This window comes from Neovison vison, chromosome 1 (assembly GCF_020171115.1).
Source record: "Neovison vison isolate M4711 chromosome 1, ASM_NN_V1, whole genome shotgun sequence".
In the NCBI taxonomy this organism is placed as follows: domain Eukaryota; kingdom Metazoa; phylum Chordata; class Mammalia; order Carnivora; family Mustelidae; genus Neogale; species Neogale vison.
In genome coordinates, this window is record NC_058091.1 from 118566549 (window position 1) to 118581376 (window position 14828).

The 14828-nt window shown below is 57.3% G+C and overlaps 1 protein-coding gene across 2 annotated transcripts in view; it reads left to right on the forward strand.

Moving 5' to 3' along the window:
- Nucleotides 1–14828, forward strand: part of GRM4 (glutamate metabotropic receptor 4) — a 117108-nt gene that overhangs the window by 68242 nt on the left and 34038 nt on the right. For both annotated transcript variants that reach the window (XM_044255109.1, XM_044255102.1), the window contains exon 4: nucleotides 12614–12749. In XM_044255109.1, the coding sequence (XP_044111044.1) occupies nucleotides 12614–12749 (136 nt within the window). The remainder of the gene's footprint in view (nucleotides 1–12613; nucleotides 12750–14828) is intronic.

Consider the following 14828-nt stretch of genomic DNA (forward strand, 5'->3'; position numbering starts at 1 on the left):
TCAGCCCCAGACCTTTATCCATCAGCCTCTACTAACCTGAGTCCTGGGCCGCCCAGCACCTCAAGAAAGCCTCTCATGGCATGCTGGGTCAGGCTGGTGCCCGCTGGTGTCCTTACTGCTGTCCTTCCGCCGTCCTTTACCAAAGCCAGTTAATGAAGCACGTGCACATCTGCTGTCTGGGTCCTCCCTCCCAGGCGTGGCTCAGCGGCCCCATTTTCTGGCTGAGGAAGCTGAGGCCCGGTGGGGCGATGGGATTGCTGGGATAGGTCAATGCCAGAGCTGGACCCAGGCCCCCCCACGTTCGCTGCATGACCTCCTGTTCTGCCACGCCTCCTGCTGGCCTGGCCTGAAGTGGAGGGGGCGAGGATGGGTGTGGGAGAGGGTCCGGGAGGACTTCATTACCCAGTGCCTGTTTGTGGCAGGTGAGGGGGGGCGGTGCCGAGCCCGCCGCCGGCAGGGAGACATGCTTGGCCTGCCTGGGTAATTACATCTCAACATTTCATTTTGCTTGTCAGTTTCCACTTCCTGGGGATGTGGGCTCCTAAATATTTTATCCCGGCCTGCAGCCGTCCGTTCCTCCCCCGCCAAACCGCAGGCCCGGCAGCAGGCCCCTGGCTCCGGCCCCTCCCTGCCCAGCTGAGACTCCGTCCCTGCACTGGTGGTGGAGCTGGCCAGAGGTCATCTTCTTCACACCCCTGCCCCACGCAGGGGTCCCTGCCACCAGCCCCTCGCTGGCTTCTCTTCTCAAGGCGTCTGGTGTGAGGAGGCCAGGCACACAATATTGTGGGAAATGAGGCTCTGTTCAACCAATGCAGATTAGTGCCTACTATGTGCTTGGCACTCTGCTGGAAATGGGGAAGTTAGACAGGAGAGACGCAGTCTCCCCTTAAAGGGGCTTAGGGACTGATGGGGGAAACTGACAATAATATCACAGTAGCAAACACTTACTGAGTGCGTATGCACCTGGCAGTGTTCAGAGAACCTTAACCTGCACCCACATATTCTTCAACTGTAGTATAGGGAGATGAGACCCAGAGAGGTGAGTAACTAGTCCAAGGTCACCCAGCTAAGACATGGTGGAGGTGGGAGGCCTTCTGCCCTGAAGCAGGGCAGTTATGGAAGGGGCCCAGCCTAGGCAGAGGAGCCTAAGTGGGCGTGATGAGTTCTGGCTGGGGCAGAGATCTGGCATGTTTCCAGGGGCAAGAGGAGGAGGGAAGGGTATTTCTGGCAGAGGGACTGAGGGTGGGAACATCCTAGCTGACTTGGAGAAAGAGGTCCTGATGCGGTAGAGTGTGGAGTTTGAGGCCAAGGAAGCAGGGGCGTCCCTGGAGCTGGTGGTCTTGTTCTGTGATGGGCTGCTCCGCAGAGGACTCAGAGCTAACACCCCGTCATCCTGGGTCCGGCTGACCCCTGACTTTCTATGTGAGCCTTGGGCAGACTCTTCCCACTCTGAGTCAAATCTGAGAGGTAAGTAGGATTCCCTCAATCAAAGGATGCCAGTTCTGCCCACTGAGAGTCCGGGGAAAGGTGCGGGCTGGGGTGGGGGGGTGGGGGTGCTGGGTCGGGGCAGGGGGTCTCCTGGGGGGCGGGGAGTGCGTTGGGTAGGGGTAGGTAGGAAACAGTCTCTTGCCACCACCTGCCTCCAAACCTCTTTGCTTCCTTTTCTATTTTTTTTCCTGCCGTTCTCGCTTCAAAGGTGTTTTGCCTAAATGGGTTTGTGTTAAGATATTAGGTCGATCACTCAGCAAATTTCCCTCTGCTCAGAGCTGAGCGCCATGAATAATGCAGCTCCGAAGAAGGCTGCCACTGCCCAATGGCCTCCTGGGGAGGGGACAGCAGCGCTCAGTTCAGAGGCACTGCTGAGTCCCCCCAAACCTGCACCCTCCCCCTCCCCCAGATATCCCCTGGGGGTGGACCTTCCATCCTCACAACAGCCCTGTGCATCAGGGGCTGGGGGGTAACGCCATCCCGTGTTACAGACGCAGAAATGGCAGAAACGGACATTTGGAGAGGTTGGGCAAAGGAGCTTTTATCACGAAGCAAGTAAGTGGTTGAAGTGGGACATGGGCCCCGCTGTGCCCCAGCTCTCTGATGCTTGTGTCCCCTGCACCCCCAGAGCCGGCCCTGTTCTCCACAGGGGCACGGCTGGGTGGGAGTGGAGGCAGAGGGAGAGGGTTTCAGCAGGAAGACAGGACTTCCCTCGGCCGAGGGGTCACTGAAGCAGCTTGGTAAATGGTTGTTGGATGATGGGGGTGCTGGACCCCGTTGTCAGTCACTAACCCACCCCCCCATGGCACTCCCTAGCCAGGCCTCACTCTGAACCATAGCAAAGGGAAGGCATGATTCGTGCCCAGGTGTGGTCCAGCCGGCCTGGCAGCTTCGAGGAGGCGCGGACACAACAGCTTGCGTGCCGGTGTGCCCAGCTCTGTGGCTGTGTGACTCTGGGGGGCCGGGTGCCGTGAGTGGTCCTGTGAGGCCGTGCAGTTGCTGTGGGAGCTTGTGTGGCTGTACGGGATTGTGCAAGTGGGACTGTATGTGGCCAGGTGTGGGTCCTGGTGGCCGTGAGGCTGCACGTGGCTGTCATCAGGTTGTGTGAGATTGTGATATGGGATGTGAGAGTGTTTGTGTTGTTGCGTGCACACACGTGCACGCGCGCGTGCGTGTGTGTGTGTGTTGGGAGGGCGCGGCTGGGAGCAGTGGGAGGTGCTGAGACTCTTTAGGAAGGGAAATTGCGTGTTCTGCCCTTCTGCCCGGGAGAGTCCCTGGGCCTCCCTGCTTTGACCCTGGCTTCCGCCCAGCACCCTGTCTCTGGGGACAGTTCCTGGGTTAGCACAGTGACCTTGGTCCCTAGAACGTACCTCACCGGGGCACTGGGTCCTGGCCTGGGCCGAGCGAAGAGGTCTCTATCTTCCCGACTCCTGCCCTCCTGCGTGAGCAGCTCCTGCCCCCGCTGGCCTCACCTGTTCCGCAGAGGCTCCAGGAGGCAGACCCAGGCCTTCACAGACTCCACCACTCTTGACCCTCCCTCCAACTCCACCACACGCGGCTTCTTTAAGTCCTTTTCCATTTTGTGGTTGGAAAGTCTGATGCTCAGAGAGGTTAAGTGACTTGTCCAAAGTCACACAGTGAGTGAGCCGTGGAGCCAGCATGCTCTGGGTCAAGGCGGAGGGGTGGAGGGAGCTGAACGCGGGTGCGGTATTCATGTTTTGCACACACCTTCCGTGGAATTTGATAGGGAAGCATCTGCAGGTGGGAAACCAGGGGACTGTCTTCTCCTCATTGTCCCTTGGTACCTGGGTCTTCCTGGTCTTCCTGGGTCTTCCAGCCACCTCTCCCACAGTGGGCTTACTACCTCTGTGGGGCTGGAGTCAGCGGGGAGGGTGAATATTCTAGTTTCGGTTCTTCTCTGTTGGCCCTGGCAACTTTAGAGGACCTGCCAGTTTGCATGGCTGTTTGTTTGTTTGTTTGTTTGACACAGAGAGAGAGAGTGAGAGATCACAAGCAGGCAGGCAGAGAGTGAGGGGGAAGTAGGTTCTCCGCTGAGCAGAGAGCCCAATGCGGGGCTCAATCCCAGGACCCTGAGATCATGAACAGAGCTGAAGGCAGAGGCTCAACTCTTTGAGCATCCCAGGCACCCCTGCATGGCTGTTTTACACTTGTCTTCACTTCTTCTTCTTGGTTTTTCTAAAAATAAACTCTGTCCCCAATGTGGGACTTGAACTCACCACCCCAAGATCAAGAGTCGCGTGCTTTACCGACCAAGTCCGCACCGGGCGCCCCTTCCCTTGTTCTTTTGCACATGTATTTCCAAAGTGCTCAGAGCAAGGAATTTGCATCTAGGTGGAGAAGTAGAATCTCAAGGCAGGGTGGGACCGAGAGATGTCCGGGTGGTGTGGTGTCCACCCCACGCGTGTGCAGAGCTCACGAGTCCTGTAAGGGCAGGTATGGTGAGTGGATTAGCTTTGTAGCCCAGAGCCTGGCATGAAATTGGTGCCAGGTGCAAAGTGGGTGCCCATTGCATGTGTGTACAGAGGTCTGAGCCCTCAGCATGACCAAGCGATGGCTCTGAGGGGAGGTCACAGAAGGTTGCAGGACTCAGGGAGTTCCTGGAAGAGGTAGAAGGGTTTGAGCCTTTGCAGGTATCCCCCTTGGACTCCCACTGAGTCTCTGCCTCTAGCCCCGAGTTAGCAGCTCCAACCCCTTCCATCCTCACCAGGTGGGTACTCAGTGGCTCGTTCATGCAGCAAGGATGAATCAGGGCTCGTTGTTCGAGCAGGTGCGGCATGAGTGCTGGGCCCCCTGAGGGTCTGAGCAGAGATGCAGACACTAAGGAGATAACCAAGGCCCAGGGAGGGAAGGCAGCATCAGGCGGGTCCCTTCTGGCTGGGGGAGCAGCCTCTGCAAAGGCCCGTGGAGGGGGCAGACGTGGTCAGATGGCACGTTCTCATAGGGACCTGGGGAAGGCTGGATGTTGCAAATGTGGGAGGAGTCCCTGTTCCTGTCCCTTTCTCTCTCTCTCTCTCTCACACACACACTGAACCACGGAAGGTTGCAGGCAGGGAGCTGTGTGTCAGATGGAGGTTGGAGTGGAGACTGGATAGTGGGGAGTAGGTCTGGGAGCAGGAGCAGAAAGGGACAGTGGCCGTGAACCAGGCCCGAGCTGCTGCCTTTCCCCCACTCTCCCTACTCCCAGGCCTTGAGCTTCCTGTGGAGCCCCAGACCCAGCTGGAACCAGAGCTGGTTGGAGTCTGGGCCCGCTCTCACTCTGTCTCCCCCCAAGCCTTTCTTACCTGACAAAAGCCACGGGTCAGGGGCATTCTCTCAGAGCCTGGCCTTGTCTCCCCACCCCAAAGCCCCCTCCAGCCATAGCTCTGCTGCCTGAAAACAAAAGTGGTATTGGGTTAGTTCCTGCCCCTCTGAGCAGGTCCCTTTCCTGAGAACGGATTTGGGAAGAGGGCCTGGCTTTTGGATCAGGAAGGAAGGCAGGGAGGAAAGGAGGGCAGGGCCGCGCGTGTGCGTGCGTGCGTGTGTGCGTGTGTGTGTCCCCATATGGTCCAGGGGAACTCCCAGCCTTCCCCTCACCTCCCTCTCTGCTGGGAACCTGTGGGAGCCTGGGGGCCCCCCTTGGTTCATCTAACTCTCCTCAGCTTTCTCTCCGTGTTGCAATTTGCTGTCTTCACATTTTGCCATAATGTAGATTTTTCCACTTGATTTCCCAGGATTTATCTTTTGTTTCCCCCCTTTTTAAATTTAAAAGGACAAAAAAAAAAGAAAAAAGAAAAGAAAAAAAGAAGGCAAAGAGAAAAAGAAAGAGGAGAGGAGCCCTCTGTGCTAGGAGCCTGTATGTATGTGCTTGGCTGCCCGTGGCTGCTGGCCTGTGCTGTGATGGGGACAGGGCTTCCCGAGTGACCTGTGCACTTCTGCCACAGGGAAATTCCTCCTTCCTGGTCTGGAGCCCAGCACCCGGGTTGCAGAGTGCGCTCCTAGGGCCCTGGGTGCTGGAAAGAAACCTGGTGGATGTAGGAACTCCTGGGGAGCCATGGACCCGGCGCTCTATTCTGGCCGCTGTGCCCCCACCCCCACCCCGCCCCGCCTGTGTGCTGACTGCTTAGCTCCTTCCTCAGGGCCCGGCGAGGGTACATTTCCTGGTGCATGAGAGAATGAGGATAGGACTGGGAGACAGATGCCCAAGACTGGAGGGTGAGATCCCTGGGGAGGAACCAGAGAGCCCAGGTCCTTTGACTGTCCCCTGCGTGACAGTGGGCATGGCTGAAAGCCAGCTGCTCTGGTGGGAGGCCTTCTCTCCCTGCCTGTCCTGGCTGCCAGGGTGGGCACAGCCCATAAGTGGAGGTGCTGCGAAGGCCGGGGGTCTGGGGCTTGCTTGGAGGGGGGGTGGCAGGATGGTGGGGAGGGCTTATTTAGACAGGTGGAGTGGGGAGAGCCATCTGGTGGGGGACAGGGAGGTGTGGGGAGGAGGAAGAGGCTGAGTGCAGGTGCATATGTGCAAACCCGAGTCCAGGGGCTTAGGGAGACCCTTCAAGGGGAAGGGGTTGGCAGACCGACTCCCTTTGGGGGTCCCTTCATGCCTGTCGGTTTCCACATCCCCATCCTCAGACAGGCTCCCCCGATGATTCCGGCTCATGGAGGGAGCCAGGCACACACCCTCCCGGCCAGCAGAGGACAGAAAAACGAGGTCATTTCAGCCGTGGGCGTGCACTTGAGGGTGGGACTTAGAGGTCCAAAGTGTTTTCAATTCCTGGCTCTTGGGCAAGGCGGCTGCTCCTGGGGAAAAGCCTCTTAGGCTGCTCCTCAGAGCCCTGCGTCCAAAGCTGCCTCTGCCTCTCAAGCTGCAGGCCTGGCCTGAGCCTGCGTGTCCTCTAGGACACAAGGGGTGGAACAAGCGGCTACAGCCCCCTTCTCCCGCCCTCATGTCACCCTGCTGCTTTCCTCCTCTGTCCTGCCTCCAGTAGGTTGTCTGGGGGTAGGGGTCTGGCCTCCTCACAGTTTGATCTTAGCATCTGGAACTTTCCAGGCACCTAACGAGCTCAGTAAACCTCTGTTGACTCCATGAAGGGAAATTGCACGTAGGCAGGGTGTGTTGGTGGGTGTGGGGAAGCACAGAGAAGCAGGCAGTGGGCCCGGCACCTGAGGGGCCATTCCCTGCTACTGTATGCGCCTGCTGTCCAGGAGGCTGCCCCCTTGCCTTCCTCCTCTGGCGGATCGCTCTCTTTTCTGGCCTTGCCTTTCCCAACAGCGCATAATTTCCAAGGCATCTGATTGTGCCAGGAACTGAGCAGGGCACGTCTCAAATGAACGCATGCCCGAGTGAATGAATGTGCAAATGTACAGACCTGGCCTCGCCCTTGGGGTGTGCAGTTGGAGGCAGACACAGGAGCACCGGCTAGACCTGGAGAACACCGGGAAAGGTCATCAGACCGCAAATGGAAAGGGCTCAGAGACCACAAAATACAACAGGAAACCAGGATCAAGTTTTGCTAGTGGAGTCTATATGTCACATTCAAGTCAAGGCAGGGGCCTGAGGGGAAGATAGGATTTCAGGAGCCAGAAGGATGGCGGGCACCCCACTCCCTCCCACTCCAGCGCACTGTGGAGTACTCAGTGGAGGCCACTGGGCTGAGAGCGGCTGAAGGGCTCCATTTCACAGACGGAAAAGGAGACTGGGGTGTGTCCATGTGTGTTCTCCATCAGGCAGCACACATGAAGACTAGAACACCATCACTGCTGCTTCTGTCTGAAAGTTTTGTCTGGTTTGGGTTCTGGGGTCCATGTTTACTAAGCATTCACATTTTGCTGTATTTGCTTCTGATTATTATTTGAAGAAGTATAATGTGGATTGTCTGGAAGCCAAGCTCCATGCTGCCCTTCATGGAGGGCATGGAGCTCCTCCATGGAGCCCTTCTCGGTCTGGTCCTTTTGCTTCCTTCCCTTGAGGCAACCGCGACTGAAGGTGGTTCAGAGGATTCCTTTCTTGGACTTGCTTAGTCATTCAGCGTGCATTTATTGAGTACTGACTGTATGCCAGGCATTGTTCTAGGCACTGGGGAAGTTGCAGTGAGTGTGACAGAAGCTCCTGCTTTCGCATAGCTTTTGCTCCTAAAGATGTGTGTCTTCGTGTATGCTGAGTCTTATCACATGTGGTCTTTGATTTCCTTATAAATGGGCCAGATCACATGGCGATTTGCCTTTTCGATCAACGTCCAGTCCTCCAGATGTTATTGTGCCAATACATGAGAGCTGTTTTCTTTCCATTGTACAAACACCACAGTATATCCGTTCTTCTGCTGTACAATATTTAGATACTTCCCGCATGTTTGCTGTTTCAGACAGCGCTGCAGGGCCTGTCTGCGTGGGGCTCCTGGGTCCCAGTGTGCGTTCCTGTGGGAGGAATGCTGAACGGGATGTGCTGGCACACCCCACTTTGGTAGATGTTACCGTGTGGTCTCCAAAGTGTTCAGTGGCTGCTCCCCCCTGACTTGTCCAGCTTTCTGGGAGCAGTTGCAGGGCCTTAAGGGACGGACCGAGAAGGGTCTGTTTTGACCAATGGGAGGGGAAGGTGTGGAGAGAGGGCGGGGCTCTGGGTCTCCTCCGCTGGGGGTGGCCTGGATACCCACTGCAGGGCTGGGGGATGGAGAGGGAAGGGAGGTGGGGCCCAGGGAGGTGAAAGGACCGTCCCAGCATTCCGTGCTGGTTTAGTCAGGGTGGCTCTGCTGATGCAGTGACAAAAGCAGGCGGGAAGCCACAGAGGGCTGGCCAGGATTTGAAACCTCAGCAGGAGGTGGGCTCTGCACCCCGGCGGTTGCGTGCCCCTGGACAGAGTGCTGCTCCTCTCTGGCCTCCTTCTCCTCACTCTCTGCCCAGCTTAGGCCCAGAGGTCTCTGAGGTCCCTACGCCTCCATGTGCTCAGATGGGCTTGGCAAGGGGTTGTGGCTTCGTGCCCATGGCCCTGCGAGTGGACACAGTGACTGGTGGACAGCAGAGCTGTCGTACGTAGCTGGCAGCTGGGTGCTCACTGGGCAGGGCTGGGAGGCTGGAATGTGGAGTGAGGGGCTTGCTAAGGGGGGCTTTGGGGGAACCCTAGTCTCTTCCATGCCCCCGGCCTTCTTAAGATCCTGTGCCTGGAGTCTGGGAGAGGTAGAATGTTCGAGCTTCTGAGCAGAGATAGGGAGGGGGCTCGTTTCTTGTTGCTTGGGTTTAATTTAATTCTGTTAATTGTCTGTATGGACTCAGGGGTTCATATTTTATCCAAAGAGAGAGGCCAGGGGGCAGGCAAAAGGAGTAAGGGTGTGGAGAAGGGCGCTTGCCATGGTACAGAGATTTGAAGAAGGAATCCCAGGGGAGCGTTAGCGGGAACTGGGGTAGGCGGCATGGTGATGGTCAGGGATCTGCATTTGGGGGGACGGCAGACAAGAGGGCTGGGGCTTGGCGTGTGCTTGGGGTCTTTTGGGGGGGGGAAGGGCTGCAGGAAGTCGGGGTCTGCAGGGGCCCTGTGACCCAGGCCTTTTCTTTCTCTGCCTGAGAGAGGGTCTGGACACAGAGACTGCAGTCCCGCTTACAGGCTGTGTGACTTCTGTGAGCCTCAGCGCTCGTCTGTAAGATGGGGCTATTAGCAGCTGCCCCGGGGGGGGGGTGTGAGGACTCCCTGGGTCCCTCTGGGGCTCCTCCGGTCTTCTCCCGCTCCAGCGAGGGGCCAGGAGGGCAGCTGAAGGAGATGTTGTACCACTCAGGGCTGGGAGCTCGTGTCATGCTGGCAGAGCCCCTGGTGAGCCAGCTGCTTACTTCCAGTTCTGGGGTCCCTGGAGCAGCCAGGCTGACATCTGGGCCGCACAGGGACCCTAATAGAACTTTGGTTTCTCACCTCAGGGTGGTGACACCAGTGGGCACTTCCTCCAGAGCAGGCCCAGACGTGTCCCTGTATACGGGCTGCAGGTGTTCCTCTGACCTTGGCCCCCAACCCTTTCCCCGTGTGGCCTGAGCTGTGGGGGTGGTTGCGGGAGCCAGGTGGCCTGTGTTTAAACCTCCACCCTACCCCTTGGCTGTCTGTGTGACCTTGGGAAGCCCCTTAACCTCTCTGTGCCTCAGTTTCTTCATCTAGAAATTAGAGATGTGCTGATGACGCCCCAGTAGAACAAAGCCATGTAAAATTTGCAGAGTAAGTTTCAACACACATTAGACGCTTCCTGAATATTCGCTGGTATTTTCGATCTCTGCAGAAATCCCCAAACTCCTCTCCCGTTGCCTCCCTCTCTTGCAGTTGTAAGGGTGTCCTGCTCAGACCATACTCCTGTCTGAAGTACCTTGAGGCTCACTCACATTCTAGATGATGGTGCTGGGGTCATTTAGTTCTTCTTCCCCCAGAGGAACGAAGCGGGCAAGATCTGCCCTGGGCTGGGGGCGCTGGGGTGGCTTAGTCATTAAGCATCTGCCTTTGGCTCGGGTCATGATCCCAGGGTCCTGGGATCAAGCCCTGCATCGGGCTCCCTACTCAGTGGGAAGCCTGTTTCTCCCTCTCCCACTCCCCCTGCTTGTGTTCCCTCTCTTGGTGTGTCTTTTTCTCTCTCTCTCTCTGTCAAATAAATAATTAAAATCTTAAAAAAAAAAAAAAAAAAGATCTGCTCTGGGCTGTCAGGTGGGACCATCCCGCAGATCCTCCTGGGGGGGCATGGCCCAGAAAGAACACTTAATCTGCAAGTTTCTGCCCTTTTGAGGACACTTGACTCCCATTCCCTGCTTCCCTCCTTTCTACCCCTGCTTCCCTCCTGTCCTGGAGCCAGGTGGCTTGCCCTCACCCCCTGTCCAGCCGCCTCCCCTTGTCCATCTGTCTCTCCAGATGGGGGGAAATGTCACAATTGGCCCACTTTCTAACTGGAAAGGAACCATATGGAGGGTTTAGCCAGGAGCTGAATGTCTGCCCAGCCGCCATTAGAGCAAGGCCAGCGCTGTGGGAAGCGGATTGTTTCCCCTTGGCTTTCTCTGTGGGACCCCAGTCTGGAGAGGCCAGTCCTGCGAAGGATCCTCCCTCCTTCTCTCTCTTCCCTTGGTCTTCTCTAGGGCTTGGGACTTCTTTGGTGCCTTAGGAGAGAGCCAAGGAGCTTGGTCAACCTGCAAAAGGCAGAAAGTAAGGGAGGTGGGTTCTGGTCAGGGGCCGGGCCAGAGGGCCACGGATGCTTAGCCGGCTGTGGAGAACCAAGGGGTCTGCTTCCTGGGGACAGGGCTATGAGTGTGTGTGTGTGTGTCATGTCGCCCTAGGCGTCGCAGGTCCTGGCAGAGAACAACCTCCCTTCTAGGGGGTGTATCTTGTTTCTCCCCAGAATGACCTCCATCTGGCTGCATATGCCTCTGCCCTCAGACTCTGCTCAGGGTCACCGCCTTTGGGCAGCCTTCCTTGGTTGCCCCCTCCCTGCCCAAGGGTAGAGGCTCCTTCTTGAGTGAGGCTGGGTGTTAGCATTTCTCCTGGTGGGGCCGGGGGAAGGTGTGGACCCCCCCACTGACGCACATGGAGTCTGTATAGGGGCATCAGGTGACCCCAGCATGGGCGGAGGCCATCCGGAGGCCCAGGGGCAGCAGCCAGGTATCCAACCGAGGTAGATGGTTTTAGGCATTGCTTGGTTCCTATTTGGGGTGGAGCTGGGCGGAGACCCTTGCGAAGGCCCAGAGGAGATGGACAGTCTTAGATAAAGGATCGGCTTCATTAAGAGTAATCCCCCATGCTTTTCTATCAGCTGAGTCCTGACTGCCACCTGGGGCACTGGGGTTCTTAATACTGGGAGGCTCCCTGCTCTGTGTCACAGTAGGGACAGGGGACTGTGTGGTTTTGGTCAAGCTCCTTCTCCTCTCTAGTGTCCTCATCTATCCAAGGCTGTTGATAACAGCAACAGTGGCCCCCAAGTGCTTTCGGACCAGGAAGTCAGGTGGCATTTCAGCGCACGGATGACACCTGTCTCCCGCCAGCAGTGGACACATGCCTAAAGCTGGGAACTGGCTGGGTGAAGTCTGAGGTGCTCCCAGGGTTTCTGTGAGCCGCACAGTCTGGGTGTGAATCTGGCCCTCAAGGTACTGACTCTGTGTTCTGGATGCTTCTGCAGGCATGGGGGCTGGGCTTCTCATGGGGGAATGAGCTCAAGAGATAGGCCCCTGGCCCCGCCTCCAGGAGCCAGCCAGGTGGCAGTGGGCCAGAGGAGGAGAGACAGGAAGGTTTTCCAAGACCCCCTGATCCCTTCAGAGCTCCTTGGGTCACTTTGCTTGAAGCAGCTTGTTAGAATGGCTTTCCTGGGAGTTCTTGAACTGGGACAGGGAGGATAGGCATCAGGGCACCCTGTGGGAGCTGGGGAGCCTACGAACTGAAGAGCTAGGAAAGGAGAGCCTGGGATGCCCCAGAGGGATGGGCCTGAGATGGACAGGTGTAAGTCAGTGGCAGTGCTCAGAGCTCTTGTCCAGGGGCCTATTGATGACCACATGACCTGGGGATAAGAGCCCTGGGAAGTACGTGTGGTTGTGGGTGGATGGCGTACTGATAGCCCAGGGTGGGCAACTTGCTCTCTTCTCAGATTTACTCTTCGAAAAAAACCTTAGTTTCAATGAAAATAACCACCATTTACTAAGTACTCGCTGTGTGTCTGATATTCTTGTGTTTGTGAGCAGTAACTCACTTAGCTTTGTAACGATCCTGTGAAGTAAGTAGGATTGTCTTCACTTTATAGATGATGTACATAAGGCACAGAAAGGTTCAGTAACTGCCCTGAGGTCACACAGCAGTAAGTAGCAGAACTGAGATTTAAACCCAGGCTATCTAGCTCCTAAACACGATGCTATATCGCCTCTTGTTAGAGCCTCTGTTTTATATGTGGGAGGACTGAGGCACAGAGAACTGAAGTGACATGCCCAGGGTCATCCATCTGGTGAGAGGTGGAATCCAAAGTTGTCTGACCGCATAGCCTGTGCCTGGAGATCTGGACCTGGGATATAGGAGTCCGGCTGCAGGGCTGGGGGCAGCCTTTGGCTTTCGTCTCCTGGAGGGGAGCGCGTGTGGGAGGGCGTGGAGTGAAGTGGGGAGAGACTCCGGCCACTCTGGGGCTGAGTGACACCCTTCCCACAGGGGGCGTGTGCATCGCGCAGTCAGTGAAGATACCCCGGGAGCCCAAGCCTGGGGAGTTCGATAAGATCGTCCGGCGCCTCCTGGAGACCTCGAACGCCAGGGCGGTCATCATCTTTGCCAATGAGGATGACATCAGGTGAGAGTGGATTGCAGCTGGCTGGGGGTTGGGAGTTGGTCATGGGGAGAGTCAGTGGTCCTGCTGGAGACCTTCCTAGCGAGCCTGGCCCCACCGCAGGCTCCAGAGAGGTGGGGTGCAACATTCCTCAGGCTGGGGCACAGGCAGCTGCTGATGGGCCCCCCTTCCCCTGCCTCCCTGTTCCCTGCATCCATTCTGCCAACTGCTAAGGCCCTGGGTTTTTAGCCAAAGCACCTAGGTTCTAATCCTGCTCTCCTTCCTCCTCGCTGTGTGACCTGAGGCAAGTGTCTCAACCTCTCTGTGCTTCTTTTCTGCTTTAAAAAAAAGGGCGGAGGGAGCTAGAGATGCCGACCTGATAATGTTATTTGAGATCTGAACACAGGAAGCAGAGTCTGGCACACAGCAGGGGCCCGGGGCCTGCGGATCCCCTGTCCGCCCCTGCCTCCAGTCTTTGGCAAAGCTTAGAGTAGTGGAAAGAGGCCTGGGCTGTGGGTCTAGTCCTGGCCTGGGTACATGCTCACGGGGGGTGGCATCGTCCCCTCCCTGGGCTTCAGTCTCTGCCTCTGCACAGGAAATGGATGGACTTCTGGGTGCCAGGACCGTGCAGTGCCAATCCTGCCCTCTCCGCATGTCTGCTTCTGTCCCCCAGACAGAAGTTTGGGTGCACTGAAAAGCCCCATCTTAACCCACTTATCTTCCTCCTCCTTTTCTCCTGCTGCTACCTCTCAGGCTGATGTCAGGGCCAAGATGGGGGCAGGCCTCTGTGATTGCCCTGTTCAAGGGGGAGAGAAACACCAGCTCTGAGCTCCGGGAGCCTCAGTCTGGAGGGAGACACAGCCCTGCCCTCAGGGAGCCCCCATCTGAGGGGGGAGACACAGCCCTGCCTCACGGTACCCCAGTCTGAGGGGGGAGACAGGAGGCACAGCCTTGCCCTCAGGGAGCTCCAGTCTGAGTAGAGGAGACACAGCCCCTGCACTTGCAGAGTAAGACAGTAGAGTCCTCCCCAGACCTCCTCCCTCAGCTGGCTGGCCTGAGGTGTCCTAGCCTGCTGTGCCCACAGGCCTCCCCTGCCCTCCAGCCCAGCCAAAGCTGCCTGTCTGCCCCTGCCTCCATGTGCCTCCCTCCCTGTCGCTAACCAGTGTCCATCCGGGTCCCATTCTTTCCAGCACTTTCCCCACTTGGTAAAGACCCCATCCTGGGCCCGAGCTGCAGCAAAACAGATTTCCCGAGAGACATTGCCAGGTCCCTGCCCAGAGGTGCGCCCTGTTCCAGGCCTCCTGCTTAGCTCAGATGGACCCAAATGCTGGGAGGGGAGGATGAAGGCACTGGGCCCTGCATCCTAGACAAGAGGCACCTAGGGAAGGGACTGACTCCAGAGGGAACTGGCAGCAGGAAGTTGAGGGGGGAGCAGAGGCATTTCTGGAAATCCACATGCATTTTCAGAAGCAAACAGAAGTAAAAATAAACCCAGGTGACTTTGCAGGGAGGGAGGCCTGGGAGCTCTGGTCATGTCTGGCTGGCCAGATGCAAGTGGGTATTGATAGCGCTGTGGGCATGGCTTCTGGGAACAGCCCCACCCCCAGATTCTGGTGGGTGAGGGGCAGCTGCAATAGGTTTGGGGGTCCAGGACCGTGGAGAGTCAGGAGCTGTTGGAGGGGGGAAGGCGTGGGCTCTGGGGCCTGGAAACCTATTTCTCCCTGCCATCCCCAAGCTGTCCTGGGCTCAGCAGCCGCTCCTAAGCTCTGGTGGCCATGTCCCAGTTTCTAGTATCACAGCCTCTTGCTTGCTCTGTGATCCTGAGCAAGGTGCTCGCCTCCTCTGTGTTCCACTCTCCCCACCCCACTATGGGAGAGGCTGGGTTGGGGGAATTTTGCACAGTCCTGGTTTTCTTCTCCCTGAGTGTCTCCTTTGGCCACTGCCCTGTGCTGGGCTCTAGAGTCCCCGACCTGATGACAGCCGCTGTCACAGTAGGACAGTGGAGGGGGTGAGCACCTGCCTCGCGCCCTTTCATCCATCCAGGAGGGTATGGGAAGCAGTTCTTCAGAGGCCCTAGACTTTTGGCACAGAAAGAGGTGGGGC